This window comes from Sesamum indicum, linkage group LG10, assembly GCF_026168435.1.
Source record: "Sesamum indicum cultivar Baizhima isolate 11 linkage group LG10, ASM2616843v1, whole genome shotgun sequence".
NCBI lineage: Eukaryota > Viridiplantae > Streptophyta > Magnoliopsida > Lamiales > Pedaliaceae > Sesamum > Sesamum indicum.
This window is the reverse complement of record NC_142666.1, coordinates 14,781,223-14,804,022: the sequence shown is the minus strand read 5'-3', so window position 1 is coordinate 14,804,022 and position 22,800 is coordinate 14,781,223. Positions and strand designations below refer to the sequence as shown.

The following is a 22,800-nucleotide window of genomic DNA, read 5'->3' as shown; positions in this document are numbered from 1 at the left end:
TTATATTTTTCTCCAATCCAAGAACTCCATTTATAATTGTACACCATCCATTTCGAATTATTATCATTAAATATAAAGTAAATGTTGAGGAATGAAAAAACTAACCATGTCATGAGTAATTCATAGAAAATAGTAAAAGAGGTGTAAAATTAAAAATTTGAATACTTTTTTTTTATTTTTACTAATAATGAGCATTTTTTTCACCCAAAGAAAAGAATACAAATGTAAATAAAAAATTCTCACAATGGGTGCAAGTTTAATTTATATACATATATATATATATATATAAATTAATTTCACATTTTCCAAGGACTAACCCTTTAATTTAATTCATAAAAGATACGCATGCCAGGTAATGTCTGACACCAGAATGTGACCAAAAAATCCCCACTGCAAGCCAACCATGCAACAGGTAGGGATTTTGAGAGATTGAAATAGAGAAGCAAAAGCAATAGAAGAAAAAACCTATGTACAATCTGGATCGGAACACAGTGGCTGTAGTGTAGTGTATATAGGATATCTTCTCATGAAAAAAAGCTAAACAAAGATGATGAAATCTGAACCTCCATTGTATCATCAGTCATTAAAGGTGAAAGGGAAATGTGCCTCATTAGATGTCTCAACAAACTATTCCTTGATTCAGTCTTTCTTGGTCCTATAGCACAGGGAGGGGGAGCATAAAGCAAGAAAACTGATCACCGCTGCCGGCGAATTTGAGTCTAGGAAGTGCTTGAATGAGTTTCACCATCCGGCGTCTTCCTTTTCCGACTAATCCCGGATGGGGGCCTGCATAATTCAACTTACATCAGACCGGAGATAATGCTACAAGCAATTCGCGCCGTTTGGAATTGTTTTGGAAAATAAATGACATATTAACTCATGATGCTATTGAGGGGTGGAGGAAAATAAGTAGTGAAAGGAGAAAAGACAGCGAAATGATGGAAATGTGAAGGGAACAAATTACCCCAAGTGCAGGGTGGTGTCTGAGTCTTCATCTTCAAGTCTACCGTTGCATGCCGTTTCAGGGCTTCTTGAACCTGCCTTAGAGACTGGGTTGCTCTTTTTAACTGTTGAATGGAACTCGATACAAAGTGGACTTGCATAACTGGTTGATGGGAACAATGTTCGAAGTTCTTCAACCTACATTAACCCGACCAACGATTTTTTCATGAATAAATCATGACTAAAGAGCCAAGAGAGCGAAGATATTGAAAGCTTTTTTTTGCCTGTTTGCGTAAGGTCTCGTTTTCTAGCACTGCCCGTTGTTCCTGCAATGATCGAAAAGCAATGACTGCTTAGACCAGGAAAAGAAATTTCCCGTGCAAATTTTGTAGCTAAAGTTTTCAAATATCAAAATAATTCTGATGCTCAACTTTTAATTAAATTTCTTGGTTGAAGTAACTTCACTTTTATAAACTAAGCAATAAAATGAAACAAATTCTTACCTGAACTCTAGATTGTGCTAGTTGCTGCATCAATAATTGCTCCTGAAATTTTTCAGAAAATTATTTTTCAGAACCAAAAAATATATATATAATTAAAACATAAATACGTTTCTGGTTCCGGTATCTCAAATTTAATTGAGTAAAATAAATTAAATAGTATAAACAACTGAACACAAGTGTTGAACCTTCCTCTCCTTAATGCACAGCAGCCCTTCATTTAGTTGTTGTTCTAGCGCACGCAAGTCTTGTAAGCTCATGCCCGTGAAGTCTTTACCCAAGAATCGCCTACACGTCATAGCCACTGAGAGAATAAAATTACAGATGTTCGGAAAATCCATGGTGATATTCAGGTTATAAAAGTAAATCATACAGCTGCTTTAATTTGAGCTTTTCTATCTCCTCTTTGAGGACGTCCACCTCCTTGGGTTGCTGCTTCTGATTAAAGAGAACATGCCATACAAAAGCAACTTAGATACCTCAATTATGGCCATTGTAACCAAGACATGTAGTTCGTCAACAAGAATATTAGAAAAATTCTCGGTCAGGATGTGTATTTTTATAACAGAAATGAAGACGAAAATCCAGCTCTTTTCAAAATTCCACGACTGCTTCCAGAGGTAGGAATTTCATGAGTTCATAGGTGACTATAATATTAAGTTTGTTGGTTGTGAGAGACATGCAGCAAAGTTGGAGAGAATAAGACTAGAGCAGCAACAGGCGAAAATGCAGGTAAAAAGAAATCAGCACACCTCTGGTTTTTGTTCCACTGCAGGACCCTGTGTCAATTCCAAGCACTTCTTGTATCTTGTAAGTATCTTCTTCATGCTGCAAACAACAGACAGAATTTGATCATGTTCACTATAAATGCCGTCTCACATGACTAACAGATACGGGTAAGATGAATACACTAATCTTTAAGTTACTACAAAAACATCAGGTATGATAAAGGAGACAGTGTTTACATCCTCTTTCTAACCTCTTGGTATCTCTCGAAACTATTGCTTTCAACTGAATTTCTTGTTTTGGGAAAAACATTAGACAAACACATGGGGGCAAATGACATGGTTCGAGCTTAGACATACTAATAGAAAACATGTTGGATAGGACAATCTCGGGATGCATACAAACAACTCCTCAGCAAACAGAGGTGTATTTATATTTGGTAGTTAAACGATGCCAAGAACACAGCAATTCTTGAGGAAAAGACGGTGAATGTACTCGACACAAAATGTGATTTCTTGGAAGATGAAGGTTAACCAAATATCAACCTCAGATCACAAGAAGTAAATGGATATAAAATTTTCATTCTTATGAATATTCTCAAAACCAACAAGAAAAGATTCCGGGAAAGACGAATATTAGACAATTAACTGCAGATCAGGAGATTATACTAAACTCTCGTTCTCTGGTTAATTTCTCTAAGTCAACAAGAAAACACAAAAGCACAATAACCCCACTTTGAATTGAATACACAGAAAGAAAATGGCATAAAATCTGTAGGACTCCCTTTGAACTAATAAAATGGCATAAAGACAGAGGGCATAAAATCAAGAGGAAATTCAAAAGGGAATTAATACTCATTTTTCAAACATTTCTTTAATGGTTAGATTTTCCATTATTCAAGTCCCAATTTGAAGATACAAAAGTTGCACAACTACAGAAAAGGAAACAGCCAACAGCCCATCAGTCAGAAAGCACAATGTCATCTACCACACCATGACTTTTCCAATTTTTAAGTACTAAGATCCCTATGCAGCAATCTTTCTTAGAAATAGCAGAAAAATCTGGGGGACTTGACAAATCTAACATGCAAAGCTATGTATGATCTAATTTTTGCAAGCATATTCGGATATTATATATAAACTTGTGATCTGTATACAAATTGGAATAGAGATTGAGATACCATGAGTTACAAATCTATGAAGTATTACTGCAAAATCCTGCACCCTTTGCGGCATAAAAACCTCAGGAGTAGAAACTGATGAAACAACTCAAAATTAGAGATTATAACTGGCAGAGAATATAATAAAGTTGAGATGAGAAGCTATCTTCTCATTAATAGACACCAAAAGTTTTTTTTTTTTTTTAAAAAAAGGAAAATTTGAGTCACCCCAAAAAATCAAATTTAATGAAAAGAAATCAAAAGGGCAACATGCAAGTTCAAAAACAAGAAATCAAGACAAGTAATCGAAAAATCAAAACCAAGAAATCCACTTAAACAGTTCATCAAAACCTCTGCACTTGAAGTTGGAAAAAAGAAATTAAATCAATGAAGAAGAAGAAACACATGCAACCACATGAAGAAATCCCCAAACCACACCAAAAACAAATCCCGAAAACAAAGTTGAAAGAAGAGAAGAAAAAGAGCCGCATGCAGACCTTGAACTAGAGAAATCAAAGACCTTTCCAGTATTAGAGAAAATAATGACGGCGACATCAGCCTCGCACAGAACCGACAGTTCATAGGCCTTCTTAAACAACCCCGCCCGCCTCTTCGAGAACGTAACCTGCCTGCTATTCGCATTCTCAATCTTCTTTATCTCGATCTTGCCCCGACCCATTTCACCTCTCCCTAAACCCACCAAGAATCTGCAATCAAACCCCCCGAAGAAACCCAACTCCTCCTCGATCTCTCCGAAAACCCGGCCTTCTTTTCAACTCAAAAAAACAGAGTTTCCAAACAAGAAGAAAGCAAAAAAGAGAAAGAATACAGATAGGCGTTGGAGAGAGAGAGAGAGGGTATTTATAATCCCACAAATGGCACTGAAACGGCAATCTTTTGCATGGCCTACTATTCTATTCACTGCATGACTCTGTTTCTCTTTCTCTCTCTAGTTGCCACATTAAGCTCGGACTTTGCTTTTATTGGGTTTTCTTTTGCCTCCGTGGATCCCACTTTCCTCTTTTCAGGTTTTCACATACGAGAAATCACATCCCAAAATCTGCCTAAATTTGGCAAAGTCTTGGAAAGACTCCTCACCAAAATCTACATACATATACACACACACACACACACACGCGTCTACTGTTAGAGAGAGAAGGAAAGGGAAGGTTGTCCTTTTTGGTAATTTCACCAGCCCATCCTTCGAAGACTTTTTGGTCTGAATTGGGTACACATTCACTCACACCCTTTTTACATCCACGACTACGTTTGAACTTAGCAAACTATAACGTTGACCATCAGCTAATGTTTCGAGTGGATACTAAATGACATTTTTGCCCTTGTTCTTCAAGAAGTCGATATATCTTATTAAATTTACTATATATATATATATATACACACACGCTATCCATTAAGGCTCGATTTATTCAAATTTGAATCTCGTTGATGGGCGGTATTTTAATTTAAATACTCCTTTTTTAAAAAAAATAAATAATTGTCAGGCAGAATGTTGCTTAAATGAATCGTTTTTAGTTCACATTAAGTATGCATCAACCGTTTATTATGTAATTATTCATATACCATTTTATGTTCATTTATATATATATATAAATTTAGAGAGTGGTATCTTAGATTATTAAGTTTTATTAGTACTATTTTATTTTTGAATTAAAAGTAATAAACATTATTAATATTATAAGTCATCAGTTGTTTTGAATTTAATAATTTTAAATTTGTGAAATGATAACAACCAATCGAAATTTACGAAAAGAATATTCAAATTAAACATTGGAGAAATAAAATCCCTAAGAGGAACAATTGGTAATTTATTCAAATTCCTCAAGTGAATGGTAACAAATCATCAAATGAATGAACAAAATTGGAAAAAAAAAAAGAATTAATAAAAGATATTCCGTTTGTTGACTAATCTTGACTTAATCCTATTTCATATTAAGAAGAAATTTAATATTTAATTATAGCTAATTTTCATAATTAAAAATAAATAATTATAGTAAATAGTCATTAATTACAGTCACTCAATGATTGTTGGTCGGGATTTTTGTAAGTACGATTAAACATAATTGATACAACTCATAGTTATGGTGAACAATTTAAATTTATATAACTATAATTAATTTTTATTTTATTATTAAGTGAGAATACCATTTTCGTCTCATACTGTTTTTAGGATGTCATTAATTTAAATATTTCTAATATTTATTTATTTATTAAGTTTTCTAAACGTCTTACTGACGTAAATTTTGTATAACTTTCTTATTTGTATTTTGGTTTTAATATTTTTAAGTTCATTAATTAAAATATGTTTAAAAAATAAAAACTATTTTTTAAGTGTGGGACATACATTAATAATAATTATTTATCACATTGTTAGTCCGAATTTAATGAAATTTTAATTAGTAATAAATTTTTTTAGTATTTGCGACAAGAAAAAAAGAATTAAATCCCTCCCGACAAGTGTGACTCGAGAGATAAAGTGTTAATTACTTTTATGTAATCTCAATTTTCGATTTACAGAAAAGCAAAGTGGGATAAGTATTTCTCAAGAATTCGAATTAATTTCTCTTTATCTTTTCAACAATTTCTCTGTTATCTTTAAGATGAGGGTACTAATTTAATTTGTATTTATCTTAAATAGATTTATATTTTATTCTATTAAATATAAAAAAACATTAATTAGAAACTTTTAGATTAATTAAAAGTTTACTCTATTTTTATCTAAATAAATTCACCTATCAAAGATTTTAGATACATATTTATATTTATTATAATTTATAAAAAATTAATATGAGATGGTCATTAGCAACGTATAAATGTACCCTTATATATACACATTAAATAAAAAGCAATAAAATAGAAGTGATATGGCAATAATATATTTATTTATTATAATAATTTCATAAACAAATATTATTATATAATTTTTTTATTTAAGAGTCTCTAAATTTATAATTTTTTCTTTCTATAAAAAAAAACTAATATGAGATTTAAACTTAATTTAATAGTAAAATTTTTAATACTTCTTACTTCTTTATCTGTTGAGAATGTCATAAATATTCTTTCAAATTAATTATCATATTTAATAAGTTGTACAATTATTATAGTTGAATATCTGCAATAACAAAATATTAATATTTATAATTGAATAAAAATTAAAACTTGAAGAGTATGGAATTAATACAATATCGTACTTGTGTATATATATAATTATCTCGACCCAAATTTACTTTTATGAATTGATATTTATTTATCCTAAAAAAGATATATATATATATATATATTGGACGTAGAGAAAATATTTTTTATAATATAACATAATAAACAAAGTATGGAAAAAATATTGTAATTCTAATTGTGTGCATTTACTTTGTAAAGTAATATTTTTTATTTATAAAGTACCTTTTTAAGTTTTAGTTAATATGTTTTTATTCATAAATTTATTTTATTATTAGAATATAAAAATTTTTAATGAGATAATATAAAATGTTTCAATAAACTTATAAACTCACCCAAACACCCTCTAAATTCCCTTTCTACCCAATACCTACTGCTAAGTTTCACTGTTTAGAAACATTTGCAACAGCTCAAAGGTCAAATTACTTATCCTCCTACTTCTCTGTAATCAAAATAAAGACACAAACTTGCAACCAAAACAATATAACAGCGGATCTCACATTGGAAAATCTCAAGTCACCATTTTTCAGCACTATGTCAAGAAAGTTAATCATTTGCAGGAAATGTGATACAAGAAGCATCAGGCTGCAAAGAGGGGGGGTATCTTCCAAAGAAAGCATGGTTGACAACAGATATGATTCAGCAATATCAAGAGTTAACCCCTATCCCGTATTACCTTTTTGGTATAGAACATTAATTTGTTGAAGTTTAATCTGAGCTTGTAATTTTCCAACCAGTAACAGATTTTCCATTGTGCAAATTCCACACACAACTTTCCCCCTTTTTCTCATCTCCAGTGGAACCGACACCCTCGCCAATTTATCAGGAGCTAAACTGCTACAAAATGCCTGTGGATAGGTAACAGGATAAGGAATTAAAAACTAGTTTGTTCAACATAATGCAATGGTCAACAGTAAAATTGGTGCACAGAAGCAAAGAAACCTGCATGCCGAGCTCTATTGTTATCTCTGCATTTCGCCATCAGTCAAAGGATTTGTAGATATGTCACTGAGATCAATCGGTTCATCTATCTTTTTACACACGTAAATGAAATGAGAATCAGGATCTTCCAAAACATAATCTGCAGGTAGCAGACCTTTCTCTGTGAGAGGAACAGGCTCCAAGTGTGACCTCGATGCAGTGGATCCAGCAGGCCGTTGAAATCCAGGTCTAGCTGCAATTAGAAACGGACTAGTAACATTACAACACAGCATAGTATCGATTCCAAGAAATTACCACAAATTAATATCTTGGCGGAACTACAATCTCATCACCAAGAGAAATGAATGAAACTTCTCTAAGGTAACATTACCATATTTGCATGCCATTAATGGTTGGTAGCATGATATGAGGGATTTCTTATATATTACCCATATGTGGATTATTATGTAATTGGTCCATTGATCCATTTATCCTTGTGCCTCTATAAGGGTCTTTTGTACTTCCCAAAATAAAATTTCAATATGAAACAATTCCATTAGAAGTGTGCTCTTTTATGCACTTTTTGTGCCTCATTTCTACCATGGTCTGGGCATGTTTCAAATTCCAATCATGTACGAGAACTCTTGAGTCTGTTCCTAATCATTCTAAGACACTATGTAATACTGTTTTCAGCCATTCTGGACCGTTCTGTCAATGTCGTTTTTGTTCGTTCTATGAAATTATGTTAGTCCTTCCAGTACTTCTACCAGTCGTTTCTATGTGTTTATCACTCTTGTTTTGGTCGTTCGATGACTTCTGTTAATCCTGGTCATTTAAGGACATTGTGTTACTCCTACTTCCAGTCATTCTACGATGTTCTATTGATCCTGTTTGGCTGTTTCTGATCACTTAATTTGGAAAGGCCAAAAGGAGAGCACAAACAACCTTCTTTCCAACTCAAAATGACTGTTGTTATACATCCAATACCAACACTTTTAGGATAGTGTTTCATTTTACTTCACACCCTCAAATTTCAAACCTTACCAGGGATATCTTCGTCAATAAAAGACAAGGACAGTTGATCAAGGGCAATATAGTAAGTTCACTAAGTTTTGTTGCTAAAGTTAACATTTTCCACTGAAAACCCTAACGGGAGAGAGAATTTGGTTGATGGCAAAACTTACATGGAAGTTTTTGCCATTATTTTCCATAATGATCTCTATAACATAACAGGTATCCTTGACCATAACACAATGGATTTAGTCTAATTATATGTTTGATATTTTTAATTGACAAAAGCAAAAAGACTGAAAAGGCAAGCCATTTGGCGTCCCTTCAGTGACAGTTTGATCATTGTTGATATATTATAGAGCTTAAGATAAAATGAGAAAACACTACTTTTGAAAATATTAACCTTTAAATTGAGTGAATATCAGCACCTTGGAAAAGGAGTATATAGAGGATAACTAAAGCAACTTACTGGGGTATGAGGGCTAGCAAGTGATGACCTCCATGATCTTTCTTGAACAATTAGGCAGACACAGGTATTAAAAGGTGTGTGATTGATCAGATGCAACCACAGCCAAATAAAATTTATTCTAGTCTCATAGAGACATCACATAGGACCTGTTTTGGATCTCATTAATATTGGAAACATCATGTTGGTTTCATATTTTCACACATTGGAACCAACACTCTGGTCATACTGGTGAGAAGATCTTTTTGGCACCCGCAACTTAGAAGAGTTTCTTTACATATTTAGCTACAAAGACTCCACAGAAAGATGTAGCATGTGAAAGGATAACATAAAAAGTTCTTTAGAATAAGCTTCAATTAGCCCAGGCACCAACTTCCAGATCAATAGAATCTTTTTGCGTCCTACTTAGTTTAAACCACCTCAGTGTTTCATTTTTTATATCACATGTGTCTGTATATTTACCGCAGATAACCTTGTTAATGGTTGGAATCATGACAGATGTTGGGTGTGAATTCTTGTAACTGCGGCCGATATGGGAGTCATGATTGAGATGGGCATTGGGCTGAAGGAAATGATAGTGCAGTGTCTTAGATATAGGAGTAGATGGAAAAAAAGGGCTACAAAGCGGCAGAAGGAATACAAGTAATTAGAGAGAAAGTGGTTGTGGTGATTGTCAAGTTGATGGAATTGTACAGACTAAAGAGTAATGAGTAGTTGCAGTTAGTGGTTGATGATTTTTTGTCCTTATCTTTCACTTCTTTATCCTTGAAGACAGTACTGAAATTTTCTCTTTTATAAGTGAAAAAGGAACGGAGACATTGGGTGAAAGAGAGACTGCTTCATGCTCTGCAGGTATCGTCCCAGAAATCATGAAATGCCAGCTCTAGGTTGGGATTTAGACAGTATTCCGTTCTTTTAAATAATTACTATAAATCATACATGACATCAAACACCATACAATTTCTCATAAAAAAGATGGAATACAGAAAACCATCCGAACTCCAAGTAAAAATGTAATTGTATGTGTATGAGTAAAGGCGAACACCTCAGTTCATGCATTGCAAAGATTTAAAGGTGCTGACTTACATATTTTCCATAATTAAGAAGGAAGATGATTATTCGTAAGATAATAAGTATAGCAAAAGAAAAAAGTTTTGAAACAATAGATTACACCTGTGAGGAATGTAGAGGAAGGCAAAAGTTATCATGAAATAGCTAACAATATCATAAGTTGTAACACTTATTACTTGTATATTTTTTTGCAGTTCAATGTTATAAAACACACTTGTACTTCAGATCCAGAAGGACTAGCTTATATTGCCCCTGATAATGAAACCATGTTGAAGTGCGAGTCAACATTATTACAAGGAAGGTATAAAGTTAATTGGACCTTGCTTTAAGGTCGACTTGGACTAAACCTAACATTATTTAATGAAAGATAAGTTCAATAATGTGCTTAGGGCAGCATATATTTTTCTGAAAGTTTGAGGAACCAATAGAAAAACATTACTTGCAATCACTGTGACAGTTTGGCAAACAGTCTAACATAAACTTAACATGATCAAGACAAGATACAAAGAAATATATCAAACCATCATTGCGATCAGTTTCGACCTACATCAATGAAGGCTTAAAGAGTTTGAAACAGAATGACAAAAAAGGCACAACAGTGACTCAACCAAGAAAGTATGGGATGTCTTTAATGGGCTAAAAATTGTATAGAGTATCTTGAAAATCTAAAACACAACCAAAGGAACTTGATTGTCAGATAAAGAGTCACTTACGTATGATGTACAATTCAATTTTCCAATTGTAAACTGGCTGATGTATATGAGGCATCCGCACAGTAGGATCACCATATGTTATCTGCAAATAGCCAAGGTAGGAAAATCTACTTTGGATCACGACGTGATGTAAACGTGGCAAGATAGAACATCTTCAGGTGTAAATTTACCAACATATAAAGTCCTCCAGGTTTAAGAAGCCTACAAGTGGAAAACAATAATATGTCATTGGAATACGCAAGCAAATTGATGTAAAGATGGAATCCAAAATCAACATGATATACGATTTTTAAACTTATAAGTGGCACTGGAAAGTCTATAAATCCTAGAACCTGCTCACTTCCCCCAACATTTGAGAAGCACTAATTGGAGCATCAGTACCACACTTCAGATTCGTGATCCCACAAGGAACAGAGAGAAGAAGAAAATAAGTCAGGAAACAAAATAAAGAAAGATAGAAAGAAAAGAAGGCAAATATACAACTCACCATCAACGAGTCAAGAGTGCCTATCATGCAGATCAGCAGGTCATGCAAAAAATATAAGGCCAGAATCAAATATATCGATTACAGCACATGAGAAAATTAATGCATATGCCATATAGGAACAGGAGATCCATTTACCTTTATCAATGACGCTATCAAATGAATCATCAGGAAAGAAACTCATATCTCTTACATCCATTTGCATGTCTGGGAAACTTTGTAAGGACATCTAGGGAGAAATGTTCTGATACTTCTTCAACCGCAGAAGGGAAATAATCATATTTACATGACTAACTTACACGGTTCAATTTGTTTGTATGGAAAAATAAAAGAAAAAGCATTTGATGTTTCCTAACAAAGAGCTCATAATAATCCCTTTGCAATTTTTAACTATGAAAAACTTCAGTAGTCATCTCCGCAAGGATACACTTCAATTGGGGCACGTCCTCATACTTCTTTCTCATCATCTCAATAGCTACAGATGATATGTCAATGTTCATTATATCTTCAAAACCATCTTTAACCATGTCCTCCGAGATAACTAAAAAGCAAGTAACATATTTTATGTTTAGCGGCACAAATAAAAACCTATGTCACACTCACATATGTATGCATACAACAGAAAATTCATATAACAGACTTGGAGCTATACCACTGAGAACAGTCAATAAGTAGAAGGACGACAATTATATGACATGTAAGAAAATATTGGTACCATTATACCATTGAGAACAGTTTTTACTGGATAGTTTAAAAATTTCACAAGAGGTACGACATTTAAATTTACATCCAGACAGACATGCATACTACCTGCTCCAACGAAGGACAAGAAAAGGGTTAAGGAGAAACAAAAAACGAGAGAGACATCAAGAGTCACTATCTTACACAGGACAATAAGCCATTCAAAGTCGAACCATGATACATACCAAACCCCGGCAAAGGCAACAAGGACCTCTATGTTCTCTTTTCTCCCTTCCAACGAAAAATGAAATCCAAAACCCAAAACGACAGAAATAGCATCCTAGTCAACAACTAAAGAGCAGTCTCAACCTTCCCCACCCCCAACCCCACCACAGAACTGCCACAAACTGTTTCAAATTTCAGTTTTGAAAACTTCTTTCTTGAATCCCCAGAGAAATTATAAACCTCATCAATAAAAAAACAAAACAAACTATTAATAGAGAGTAAATAAACAATGGGAATTCATTTCAGGGGAATTTCTCTAAGACAATTATCACTGTTGCGCATAACGGCAGTTTTACATGCTAAATCCCAACACTTTACAACAGCCATAATACAAATATATCACAAAAATACTGCAATACTTTCACACAGCTAAAACACAAACTGAGTTTCACAACAAAACTGAAACTGGAAATCCAACAGGAAAATTTACCGGCATTCCCGCAACCAACCATGAGAACCCGCGAGCTTGGGGAGATGTATTTTCGGATAAAGGGGCGGAGAGCTGAATAGCGTTGGTACCAATCGAAGGAACCACAGTTCGCTTCTTGAATGTAACGGGCGTCCCAGTAGAGGGCGTCGCCGTAGTTGTAGGTGTTGCACGCCGATACGTCCCTAAACATGGTGGCGGGTGGGGGTAGGAGAGGATGGTGGTTTTGCGGTTTCTCGTTGGTGGGTTTTGGTTTCAGTTGAGGAATTGTTCGAGAGGAGAGGAGTACAAGTGAAGTCTACGCTTTGTCTTGTTTCTGGATAGATGGATTGCTGAGGTATACCAGAAGGTACAATGCCTGAAGCGAAACGTACTACTGTCTGGTAAGAGTCCCAACTTTCAACTCTCGTGAACGTTGACAGTTACTGGTTACTCTTCCCGGCCGGTCCGGGTCGGATCGGGTGTTTGGTTCTTGAACGTCTATGAGCATTATTAGAAGTGGATGTTTATTTTCGACATATAATTAATTACCTTCGTAATGGTCAATACTCGACTTTGTGTCAAGGATTACGACATTATCCAATACTCAGATCAAAAAACTCAAACCCAACGAACGCCCATTCCTAATTGCTCCTTTCGGCTAATGCACATGCGATTTCCACTTGTATTATATATAAAAAAAGTCTTTCTTAAAATATAAATCTTTCAATTCATATGTAATGTCGCGTTATAAGTACTTGTTGGAGTTTGGCCTAACATGTTAACAGTCGACTATAAAAGAATTATTTTTCATTTAAGTGACTTTTATAATAATTGATTTTATTATATATTTGGCTAAAAAGTAATTTATATCGAAATTGATGGAAAGTATTAATTCTAGATATAGCTATGTTGTACGACGCCCATGTTACCATTATTGAGTTTGAAAAATAATTGTTTGAGCTCCAATGGTTCGGCCTAACTCACCGTAAATGGAAAAGTTGCCAAAAAGCTGGCCTGGCCTCTGATTCTACGATGCCACCTGGTTGGGTTTGACATGTCGCATGGGAGAGTTTTTTTTTTTTTTTTTTGAGATTTGGTATAATTACACATAAATTCAGTAGTTTGGAAAATTACATTAAACACCTATAAGGTTTGCTTCCATCTAATAAACAAGTACCTCTGTTTGTCAAAATTCACTGAATTGCTGATATTAATAAAAAAATATCAGAAAAAATCTATATTTACCTCCAATTGACTTACTACCGACTTACTGCAGGTCAAATAATTTTTTTTATGATCAAATTACCCTCATAAATCTTCATGCATTAATACATATGATGAGGTATATATCTTCACCATTATAAGCATATTTTAGCCCAAAAAAATTATTTGATCTGCAATAAGTCAATCGATAGTAAATATTAATTTTGTTCATTTTGTAAATATCAGCAAATTCAATGAATTTTGACTAATGGAGGGACTTATTTATTAGACGAAAGCAAACTTCAACGGTGTTAGATATACTTTTTCAAACCACATGGGGTCTATATATAATTACCCCAAACCTCAGGAGAGAAGAACGTAATTATCTCTTTTTTTAATTAAATATTAACCTAAACAAATGTGCTGTCAAATTTTTAAAAATTTTAGTTCCAAAACTTGAATTTATTTAACTTGTTATTTTGAGAGTTTTGTTTGTTTAGCTTCTCCATCAATTTTTCAAAAATCTACAATAATCCACCAAAGGTCAAGATAATCTACAAAAATCTAACCAAATGAAGAATTCTTTTTTTTTTAAAAAAAAAAAAAAGCTTATAAAGTTCTGACTTTTTATAATTTATAATTGTCTGTTCAGAAAATGTATCCAAATATTTTATGAGAATTTTTAAAAATTTTATAAGTTCTTTGGTTATAAAATTTATCGAGTAATTTTTAAAATCTTATAAGCTCGATCTCAAACGTTTTATAAATTCATTCAGATACTATCCAAATCAAATATGGGCCTGAATAAAAAAATAATTAATTATTTTTCTGGATAAATTATATCAACACCTCAAAAAAATTAGATATAATCATTTAATTAAAAATACACCTCCCTAAAGTTGTAGTTATAGTTATGAGTAGAATTCTTATTCAAAGACGAAATTTTATGCAAAAGGAAAAACGCGATTTTAATTCTATAAGTTAGGGGCGCGACATCTTTTGTCATGTTCAAATCAGTTACACTTTGTTTATGTAACTTTAAAAATTGTAGTAATTTTTTGTCCTTTTCGACGAATTTAGCTGGAAAAAATTCCCTGTTAATAACCTTGTCAATACCTAAAATGGAGCTTTCGATTAATTTGATGACGTGGCAGTTCAATATTTTTTTTATCCAAGGAAATGACTTGGCAAAGAGAAAATTATCACTTGATGATACGGCAAGTTTTTTCAAATTATAGTTTTGTTTTTGCCAAGTCATTTCCTAAAAAATAACATGTTGAACTTCCGTATCATCAAATTCATTGAAATTCCCAATTTATGTGTTGACGTGGCTAATGAAGTGAAAATTTTCAACCAAATTAATCGGAAAAAAAAACCAAAATTGCCACATTTTCTAAAATTACTGCACCAAATTATAAATTTTAATTTGAATAGGACCAAAATCATCATCTATATATACCAGACTAATATACTTTTCTATAGACAAAAAATACCTCATGAGATGAGATATACTATCTCTAAAAAAGTGTACTGGCTAAATTGTATTTACTGCCCCGTATGTTAGGGGGGGTAACATTTCAGGGACTGTAGTTAAGGGTGTAGCAAATAGAATCCCAGAATTAATTTTTTTTTTTGCGATTAAAGGACTCCAGCAATCGGATTTTGCAAATTCGCCGGAAATTGCCTACCTGGACATAAATTAGGGTTCCAATTTGGGGCTTTTGCTGATGTGGCGGGGGGGTAAAAAATTATTGACAACTAAGCTGCCAACTAAGCTAAAAGAACACAAAATAAAAGAGAAAACAAAAAATAGAACCCAAAAGAAAAGAAGAAGAAATATCTTCTCTCTCAAATCGATCGAAATTGAAGACCAAAATCCCTAACCCCCAACACTCGCCATCCCATCGCTGAAGCTGAAGAAGACGATCGACCCCAACCCGCCACCATTTTTCCTGCTCTGAGCCCGATTGATGAGATGTCTTCCGTGCCAGTTGGACACAATGTTATTGTGGTAAGCCAGCTTACATTCGCACATCTTGGACTGACCAAAACCCAGGTAGACGATTCCATTCATGCCATGACTACAAGGTATGTAGAGAGCAGTTCGTTCAGTTCGTCTTTCCTTTCTATTTTTCCGTTTTCATACACTCTGATTTTTTTTTTTTGGTGAAAAATGTAGATTGGGTGTAGATTTTTTCAGTGGGAAGATCCTCCAATGTGCTCAAGAGCAAGGTCTGTAATTCCTGGGTTGGTGAGGAAGATGAATCAGCTAGAAATGGAGAAGACAAAGATGGAAAAGAAGATGAAATTTTACTTCAAGTTGCTTGCCTTTTCATGGTTTTTTTTTATTTTTATTTGGATGCTAGGAAGTCGTGCATAAATGGAGTAATTTGTGTAAGGAAGTGGATTTCTCTGTTGATGGTGTTTTGCTATGTAATTGATGGTGTTTTGCTAATTACATGGTGTTTTGCTATATAATTGATGATGTTTTGCTAATTACATGGTTTTTGGCTATGTAATTGATGGTGTTTTGCTATATTTTAGTAAGGATTATGAATTTGTATTTTGATTGTAGGGAGGCTTCTGATTTTCACTTCTGCTCTTTGATGGGTTTTCCACAGATGAACTGATTTTCGCTTCTGCTCGTCTACTGATTCCATCTCATATTCTTCTTTGCTATTCTAATGTTTCAATTTCTTTTTTTTTTGTTCACAAGGAAAAGCCAAGAAGAGATTGTTTATGATAGCTGGTAAGCTAGTTTCTTGCTTTGATTTCTTTGATAGTGAAATTAACTGGTTCTTGAGAATCTGATATATGGTGAGTACTCTTGTAGCTAAAAAAAAAAAGAGAAATACTGCAGATGTGGGCTTGCATAGAGAAACATTGAGAACATAAATAGGATTAACCAATTTGAAAAGGCATCATTCAACCATTGAGAATATGAATTTGCCAAAGGTGGTGATGTTTTTTCTTCAAACCACAATTAACGTAGAGATACGAGAGGAGATGCTCAAATATGAAGACTAAGGCAAATCAGAATTAGAACGCCTGTACTTGGTTTAAGGAGAAAATATGATACATTCCATGTTTGCTTAACGTGAATCAAACAACTTTTGTCCAATAAGTTAATCTTAGTGCTAATAAAAAAAGAAGCAAAACTGACACACACAGGAAACATACAACCATAAAATTAGGAATTCCAGATAACCATATACTGAATTTTCCTCCTCAAAACACATTATACTCAATGAACAGTACCATTCATATACATTCATAACTCCGATCTGGGAAACAAATTGTTGAGCCATCAAGAAGACGCCAAACAAGTCAAAATGCCATTGTTGTGGCCAACATGCCAAACAAGTCAAAATGCCAAACAAATAAGCCAAAATGCCAATGTAGTGAAAAGTACAAATGAAGTCTATTTTCCTACAGAGTTCTTGCTACTGCTTCCTGGAGGCCCTTTTGAGCTTAAGCTCTGCAAGTTTGACAATGTGATGAACTTCTTTCCCCCTTGCATGATAACTGAAAAATATTCTTGGACTGGATGCTGTGTCACACTGTATTGACTACCAAGCATAGGAGGTGGGGCTCTGATTTGTTTGTCAGACATAAAGACATAAAGACATATTCACTCTGAAAAGACATATTCACTCTGGAGGCCCTTCAGGTAACACTTCTTGAAAAGCTTGAATTAATCCCTTTTGTTTGTCAGACATAAAGACATATTCACTTTGATTTTCAATACCCAAATCAGTTTTCAACAAAATCAGAAACCACTCCCAAGTTTCCCTTGATTCAGTGTTTACAACCGCATATGCAATTGGGTAAAGATTGTTGTTTGGGTCCACCCCTACTGCAGTTAAAAGAATTCCCCCATGAGGCCCTTTTAAGTGGCACCCATCAACACCAATTATCTTCCTACAACCCTCTTTGAAACCATATTTCATTGCTGAAAAACAAACATAAAACTTACTGAATCTGTTTTCCCCATCCACATTTTCAGTCCCCACAATGACAGTGCTACCTGGATTGGTTCTTCGAATCTCATCTGCATAATCCCAAAGTCTTGTGTATTGGTACTCAGGACTTTCCTCAAGTTTTTTCAATGCTTTCCTTTTGGCTCTATAAGCTTGATGTTAGAGATATGACATCTAATCTCATTTATAGCATCCACTCTAAAACCCTTCACAGACCTCTTGGGATCAGATTTGAATTTATCAAGATATTTATCACAGAGCCAACTAGACTTTGCATTTTTAAGATTGAAAGTCTTGGCACACTTGTGTTTAGGGTTGTAATCCCTAATTTGAAAAGTGCATTCATCTTTTACTTTACGAGCATGTAACCTCCAATCACAATCGGTATCACATTTAGCATAGTATCTGTTTGGGTCACTTTTTGTGCAAATTACATGTCTTCTTGTCTTAATTGCATGAGACTGAATAGCCTTTCTAAGCTCACCCTTTGTACTAAACATCATCCCCAATGTAAATGTTGGATCAAAGTTTTCAACATGATTAAAAATAGGGTAGCTAGATTCACTTTGCTCATCATCACTCACTTTATTTTCAATTAGATCAATTTCATCACCCATAATATCTGTTTTACCATCATCACTAGACCCACTTAGACCTTCAGAGTTGTTTTCATCATCAATGGGTAAATATGATGTTGTTTTATCATCCACATAATCATCAAATAATATGTCATCATCATCTATCTTTGTTGATAAATCATAATCAGAATCAAATAAGTCTTCATCCTCATCCACATCATTAACATCATTTGTTCTACCCCTCTCCTCATCTACATGAACAGCCTCCTCCCTTCTAACCCTGTCACTATCTTCATCTACATCAGCACCAAACATCTCAACATATACAGGAACATCCCTAGCATGCATGTACTCCCTCCCCAACTCTAGACACTGTGAATCTGTAGTTAGGAGCTGAAAACCAGTTTTTACTTTCTTATAGTATCTCTTATCACCAACCAACCCTAATTTTTCACAGAACAAGTTGAGGTTTGCAAAACATAGGTGACTTGACTCTACATAGTCAAACTTAGCAATCTCACCACCAATATAATAAGGTACAATCAATTACTTGGGCTAAATTTTCCCCCATAATAATATGTGACAGTAGTTGAACTACTGTCTGGATCTGTAAATAAAAAAGAAAAAAAACATAATACTAAATCAGAAATATATCACCATCACCAACAATCAGAAATATATCACCATCACACAAGTGGCAGAACCATTAATAACAGTAGAAAAATGAAGCCAAAACGGGGCCAAATAATCCAACATGGCTCATAGGAGACCAAAATTTCACACTACAACTATGGATGCTCCAATGATTAATTAACAAGCTAAACTAATTCAACAGAAATCAACTCGATGTCATTGGGATAATAGCTTTTGATCTAGAACACTAATATAGCAGAAAAAGATTCACTTAATGTTTCTAAGTTGACTTCAAGTCTTCAAATTGCTTTACTCAATTGCATTATTGCTGAAATACAAGCAATCGACAAGTGCTCCACTATTAATCAAATACCATCACCAAAAGCAAAATAACAGATGGTTTCCAATTGTCTCAACATTACAAAGGAAAAAAATACAGCAGAAAATTGTGATTCCGTATAGACATTCATTTTAGAAGAACAAGCAGGTAGAAAATTATTGATGGAACACAACCAAATAAGTCAGACTTACACTAACTGGAGTTGTATTGTTGAGAAAGCTACAGACAAAAAGCGAAAATGGGGCCACAGACCAAATGCATATAATATTAGGAGGGGGAAAGCGAAAATGGAGGACCACAGACAAAATGCGTATAATATTAGGAGGGGGAAAGTGAAAATGGGGGACCACAGACCAGCATAAAGGCGGAAAACTTACGGTATAAAGGCGGTGGAAGGTTTAGGTGCCATTTACTCCGTATAACCACCATTTTCTCGCCTTCCGTACTCGCTATTCGCCGTTTTGTTGCTTAATCTTCTTCTTCAGGTGCTGTGATCAAAGATTAGGGTTGGGGATTGTTGGGGATTAGGCTCTTTTGGTCTGTCGTTTTGGGAGAGAAAGTGAGAACATACGCGTTTTTCATTCTTTGCTTTTCTCTTTTGTTTTTGTTTTGTTTTTCTTTTTGTTTTATGTTATTTTCCACATCATCGAGTAACTTGTCTTAAATATCCTACACCATAGCTTAGTTGGCAGCTTAGTTGTCAATAATTTTTTACCCCCCCGTCACATCAGCAAAAGCTCCAAATTGGAACCCTAATTTATGTCCAGGTAGGCAATTTCCGGCGAATTTGCAAAATCCGATTGCCAGAGTCCTTTAATCGCAAAAAAAAAACTAATTTTGGGATTCTATTTGCTACACCCTTAACTACAGTCCCTGAAATGCTACCCCCCCTAATATACGGGGCAGTAAATACAATTTAGCCAAAGTGTACTTGTAGATTTATAAAAGGGAAAAATGTAATTTAGTCCCCTGTGATGCAAATTACACTCTACGAAAAAAATTAGCAATTTACCTTCTATATTTTTTTAAAATGCAGTAATTTATCCTCTATATTTTTTAAAATTAAGCAATTTACTTCCCCGTTGTATTTTTTAAAATTAAGCAATTTACCTCCCTAAACAAAGGGTAAATTACTTCATTTTATAAACTACAAGATAATAAATCCTATTTTTTTTTATAAAAAGAGTAATTTATTTATTCGTAATATTACAAAATAAATTATATTAAACTCAATTATAAAACTATAAGAAAGATTTATATAATTAAATCTATCGAAGTAATTTACAGTTAAAACTAACAAAATATAATAACATGTAGAGCTATCGGTAAAATAGTGGAAACCTGAGTCACAGTTGAGCGTTTGAGCCAAGTGGAAGCATGCATGCAATGGTTACCGCTTCCCTCCCTTCCACACGCCTCACACGTAGCCCACCAACACCACGCGTCACCGACTGCCGCCACCCTCATAAATACAATCCCGAGCAGCCTAGGGTTTCTGCAATTAAACCTCCACAGCCGGGCGGCTTTGCAGAAGAAATTCGGAAATGCAGATCGGAGAAGAAAGGAGACATGGAGAAGAGAAGGAAACCCCCCCTCTGATGGCGCTGAACCATGTGTCGAGGGTGTGCAGATCCGTGGAGAAATCGGTGGAGTTTTACACCAAGGTGCTGGGTTTCGTGCTGATTGAGCGGCCGGAGTCCTTCGACTTCGACGGCGCGTGGCTGTTCAACTACGGCGTGGGTATTCACTTAGTGCAGTGCAAGGACGAGGAGAAGCTGCCTCGCGATAAGGACAGTTTGGACCCCATGGACAATCACATTTCCTTTCAGGTAATTTCTGATACACACTCCACGAGTGTGTGAATTCAAATTGCAAAAACACCAAATTCCAATTTCCTAATCTCGTTTCGATTATGAACATATGTGTTTGTTTGTTAGTGCGAGAGCATGGAGGAGATGGAGAAGAAGCTGAAGGACTTGGACGTGAAGTACATGAAGAGAACAGTGGGAGAAGAGGAGGGGGCGCCCATCGACCAGCTGTTCTTCAACGATCCGGATGGGTTTATGGTGGAGATCTGCAACTGCGAAAACTTGAAGCTGGTGCCTCAGCGCTCCATCGGCAAGATTAAGCTCCCTTCCGGTAAGCACCACCCGCCACTCGACTTGGGCGACCACGGAGATGATGCTGCTGCTGCTAATGCGGCCGGCTAGCTAGGCCCGCCTAGAAATTCAAATGTTGCGGATGGAATGTGGACGTTCGTTTGTGAGAAGAGTGTGGTTTTGGAGATGTTGATCCAATGTTTGCGACAAGTTCTGTTTTATATATGTGGAGACATTTGGATGGAATTAACCCTTTTACTTTTAGGAAAGATTTTGAGTTCATAACAGATCAATTACACTTTTCATGCGTAGTACGCAGGGGAAATTTAAGTCTGATTAGAATCATTAGATTTGGACGGAACGAATCGATCATAGAGTTGATTGGGTATTTTTTTTTAATTGTACTCTAATCACCTGTTAAGTGTATCATACAATTCATATTGTTGGTTGAGGTAGCATCGTGCTAGAATTTGTACTTTTTATTTGATTGATCAATTTTTGTAAACCATACATAAATTGTATGGTGGTGAGAGTATTGTACTTATTGGTTCAAATTGGGGCGAATTAGGTTCGGAGGAATTGAATGGTTTAGGTAAGGTCGAATAGGTCTAGTGGTAATTATTACGTTCGGACTAGAGTTTTCAGGACGTATGCAAGGGAAAAGTAGCTTTATTAGCTTTTAGGGAAAAAATATTTTTGGTCTATTAACTTTGTCCGCAATTAATTTTAGTATATTAATTTTTATTGTTATCTCATTTTAATTAATAATTTATAGAAATGAGTCAATTAAATATAAATTAAGATTATAATGCTAATTTTTTTGGCTAATTTAAATATTTCCATCGGAAATTGCCGACTTAGCAAGGCAATGGTGAAAAAGCAGCCAATATGGCTATATGTATTTTTACGTAGACAATGATGTGTACAACTTGTTAAATTATAAGTCACGTGTAAAGTACGTAATTCTTTTCAGTCAAATTTTTCAGAAGCAGAACTCCCCAAAATTTTTAGCCTTAGTTCTCTCCCCTCTTTTACGATTTCACTCTATTATTGTGTGAAATTTAAAATTTTTTACTACTAAAATGGTGGTGATGAGAGACGCATCCCTCAATAGAGATCCTTCCCCAGATTACGGTTAGTTTTCATTCTTAAGTACCGTATTTTTTGACTCGATTATAAATAGATTTTGTGTATTGTCTTTGTCAACCACACATGACTAAAAATTGTGTTGAATGATGTTTGTTTTTAGTGTTACAGGTGTTGTCTTTTCACATGTGAATACTATTTTTTTAATTTATTTTGTACGTTTTAATTTATTTTTTGTTCGACAAGCATGTCGGCAGATTGTGGTTTCATGTTGGCAGATTGTGGTCCCTTTATATTAAAATTTGTGTCCTGGTACATGTT

The 22,800-nt window shown here is 34.4% G+C and overlaps 4 protein-coding genes and 1 long non-coding RNA gene across 6 annotated transcripts; 2 read left to right on the top strand and 3 right to left on the bottom strand.

The window, feature by feature from the left end:
• Window positions 1–452: 452 nt before the first annotated feature.
• Window positions 453–4,396, bottom strand: AGL15 (AGAMOUS-like 15). Its single transcript, XM_011093472.3, has 8 exons — window positions 3,825–4,396; window positions 2,195–2,270; window positions 1,816–1,880; window positions 1,631–1,730; window positions 1,446–1,487; window positions 1,227–1,268; window positions 965–1,140; window positions 453–786 (listed from the first exon to the last, which is right to left on the bottom strand). Exons 1-8 carry the CDS (start codon window positions 4,004–4,006, stop codon window positions 720–722), a joined length of 750 nt encoding a protein of 249 aa, XP_011091774.1. The 5' UTR covers window positions 4,007–4,396; the 3' UTR covers window positions 453–719.
• Window positions 4,397–6,986: 2,590 nt separating this feature from the next.
• LOC105172133 (S-adenosyl-L-methionine-dependent methyltransferases superfamily protein) lies at window positions 6,987–13,024 on the bottom strand. Of its 2 annotated transcripts, none has more exons than XM_011093474.3 (9): window positions 12,582–13,024; window positions 11,613–11,660; window positions 11,324–11,392; window positions 11,189–11,208; window positions 11,034–11,086; window positions 10,872–10,902; window positions 10,702–10,783; window positions 7,462–7,693; window positions 6,987–7,367 (listed from the first exon to the last, which is right to left on the bottom strand). In XM_011093474.3, the coding sequence occupies exons 1-8, from the start codon at window positions 12,769–12,771 to the stop codon at window positions 7,482–7,484; spliced, it is 705 nt and encodes a 234-aa protein (XP_011091776.1). In that variant the 5' UTR covers window positions 12,772–13,024; the 3' UTR covers window positions 6,987–7,367; window positions 7,462–7,481. The 2 variants fall into 2 exon arrangements, with proteins under 2 accessions (XP_011091776.1, XP_011091775.1); XM_011093473.3 differs by having other exon boundaries at window positions 11,613–11,726; window positions 12,582–13,007.
• A 2,569-nt stretch (window positions 13,025–15,593) lies between these two features.
• Window positions 15,594–16,574, top strand: LOC148786712 (uncharacterized). The gene is made up of 2 exons (XR_016067955.1): window positions 15,594–15,851; window positions 15,943–16,574. It is a non-coding gene; the product is annotated as an uncharacterized LOC148786712 (long non-coding RNA).
• Window positions 16,575–17,075: 501 nt separating this feature from the next.
• Window positions 17,076–20,777, bottom strand: LOC148786711 (uncharacterized). The gene is made up of 3 exons (XM_088886117.1): window positions 20,636–20,777; window positions 19,672–19,782; window positions 17,076–18,928 (listed from the first exon to the last, which is right to left on the bottom strand). The coding sequence occupies exon 3, from the start codon at window positions 18,667–18,669 to the stop codon at window positions 17,869–17,871; it is 801 nt and encodes a 266-aa protein (XP_088742243.1). The 5' UTR covers window positions 18,670–18,928; window positions 19,672–19,782; window positions 20,636–20,777; the 3' UTR covers window positions 17,076–17,868.
• Window positions 20,775–21,662, top strand: GLYI8 (Lactoylglutathione lyase / glyoxalase I family protein). Its single transcript, XM_011093475.3, has 2 exons — window positions 20,775–21,123; window positions 21,232–21,662. The coding sequence occupies exons 1-2, from the start codon at window positions 20,839–20,841 to the stop codon at window positions 21,502–21,504; spliced, it is 558 nt and encodes a 185-aa protein (XP_011091777.1). The 5' UTR covers window positions 20,775–20,838; the 3' UTR covers window positions 21,505–21,662.
• Window positions 21,663–22,800: the final 1,138 nt, after the last annotated feature.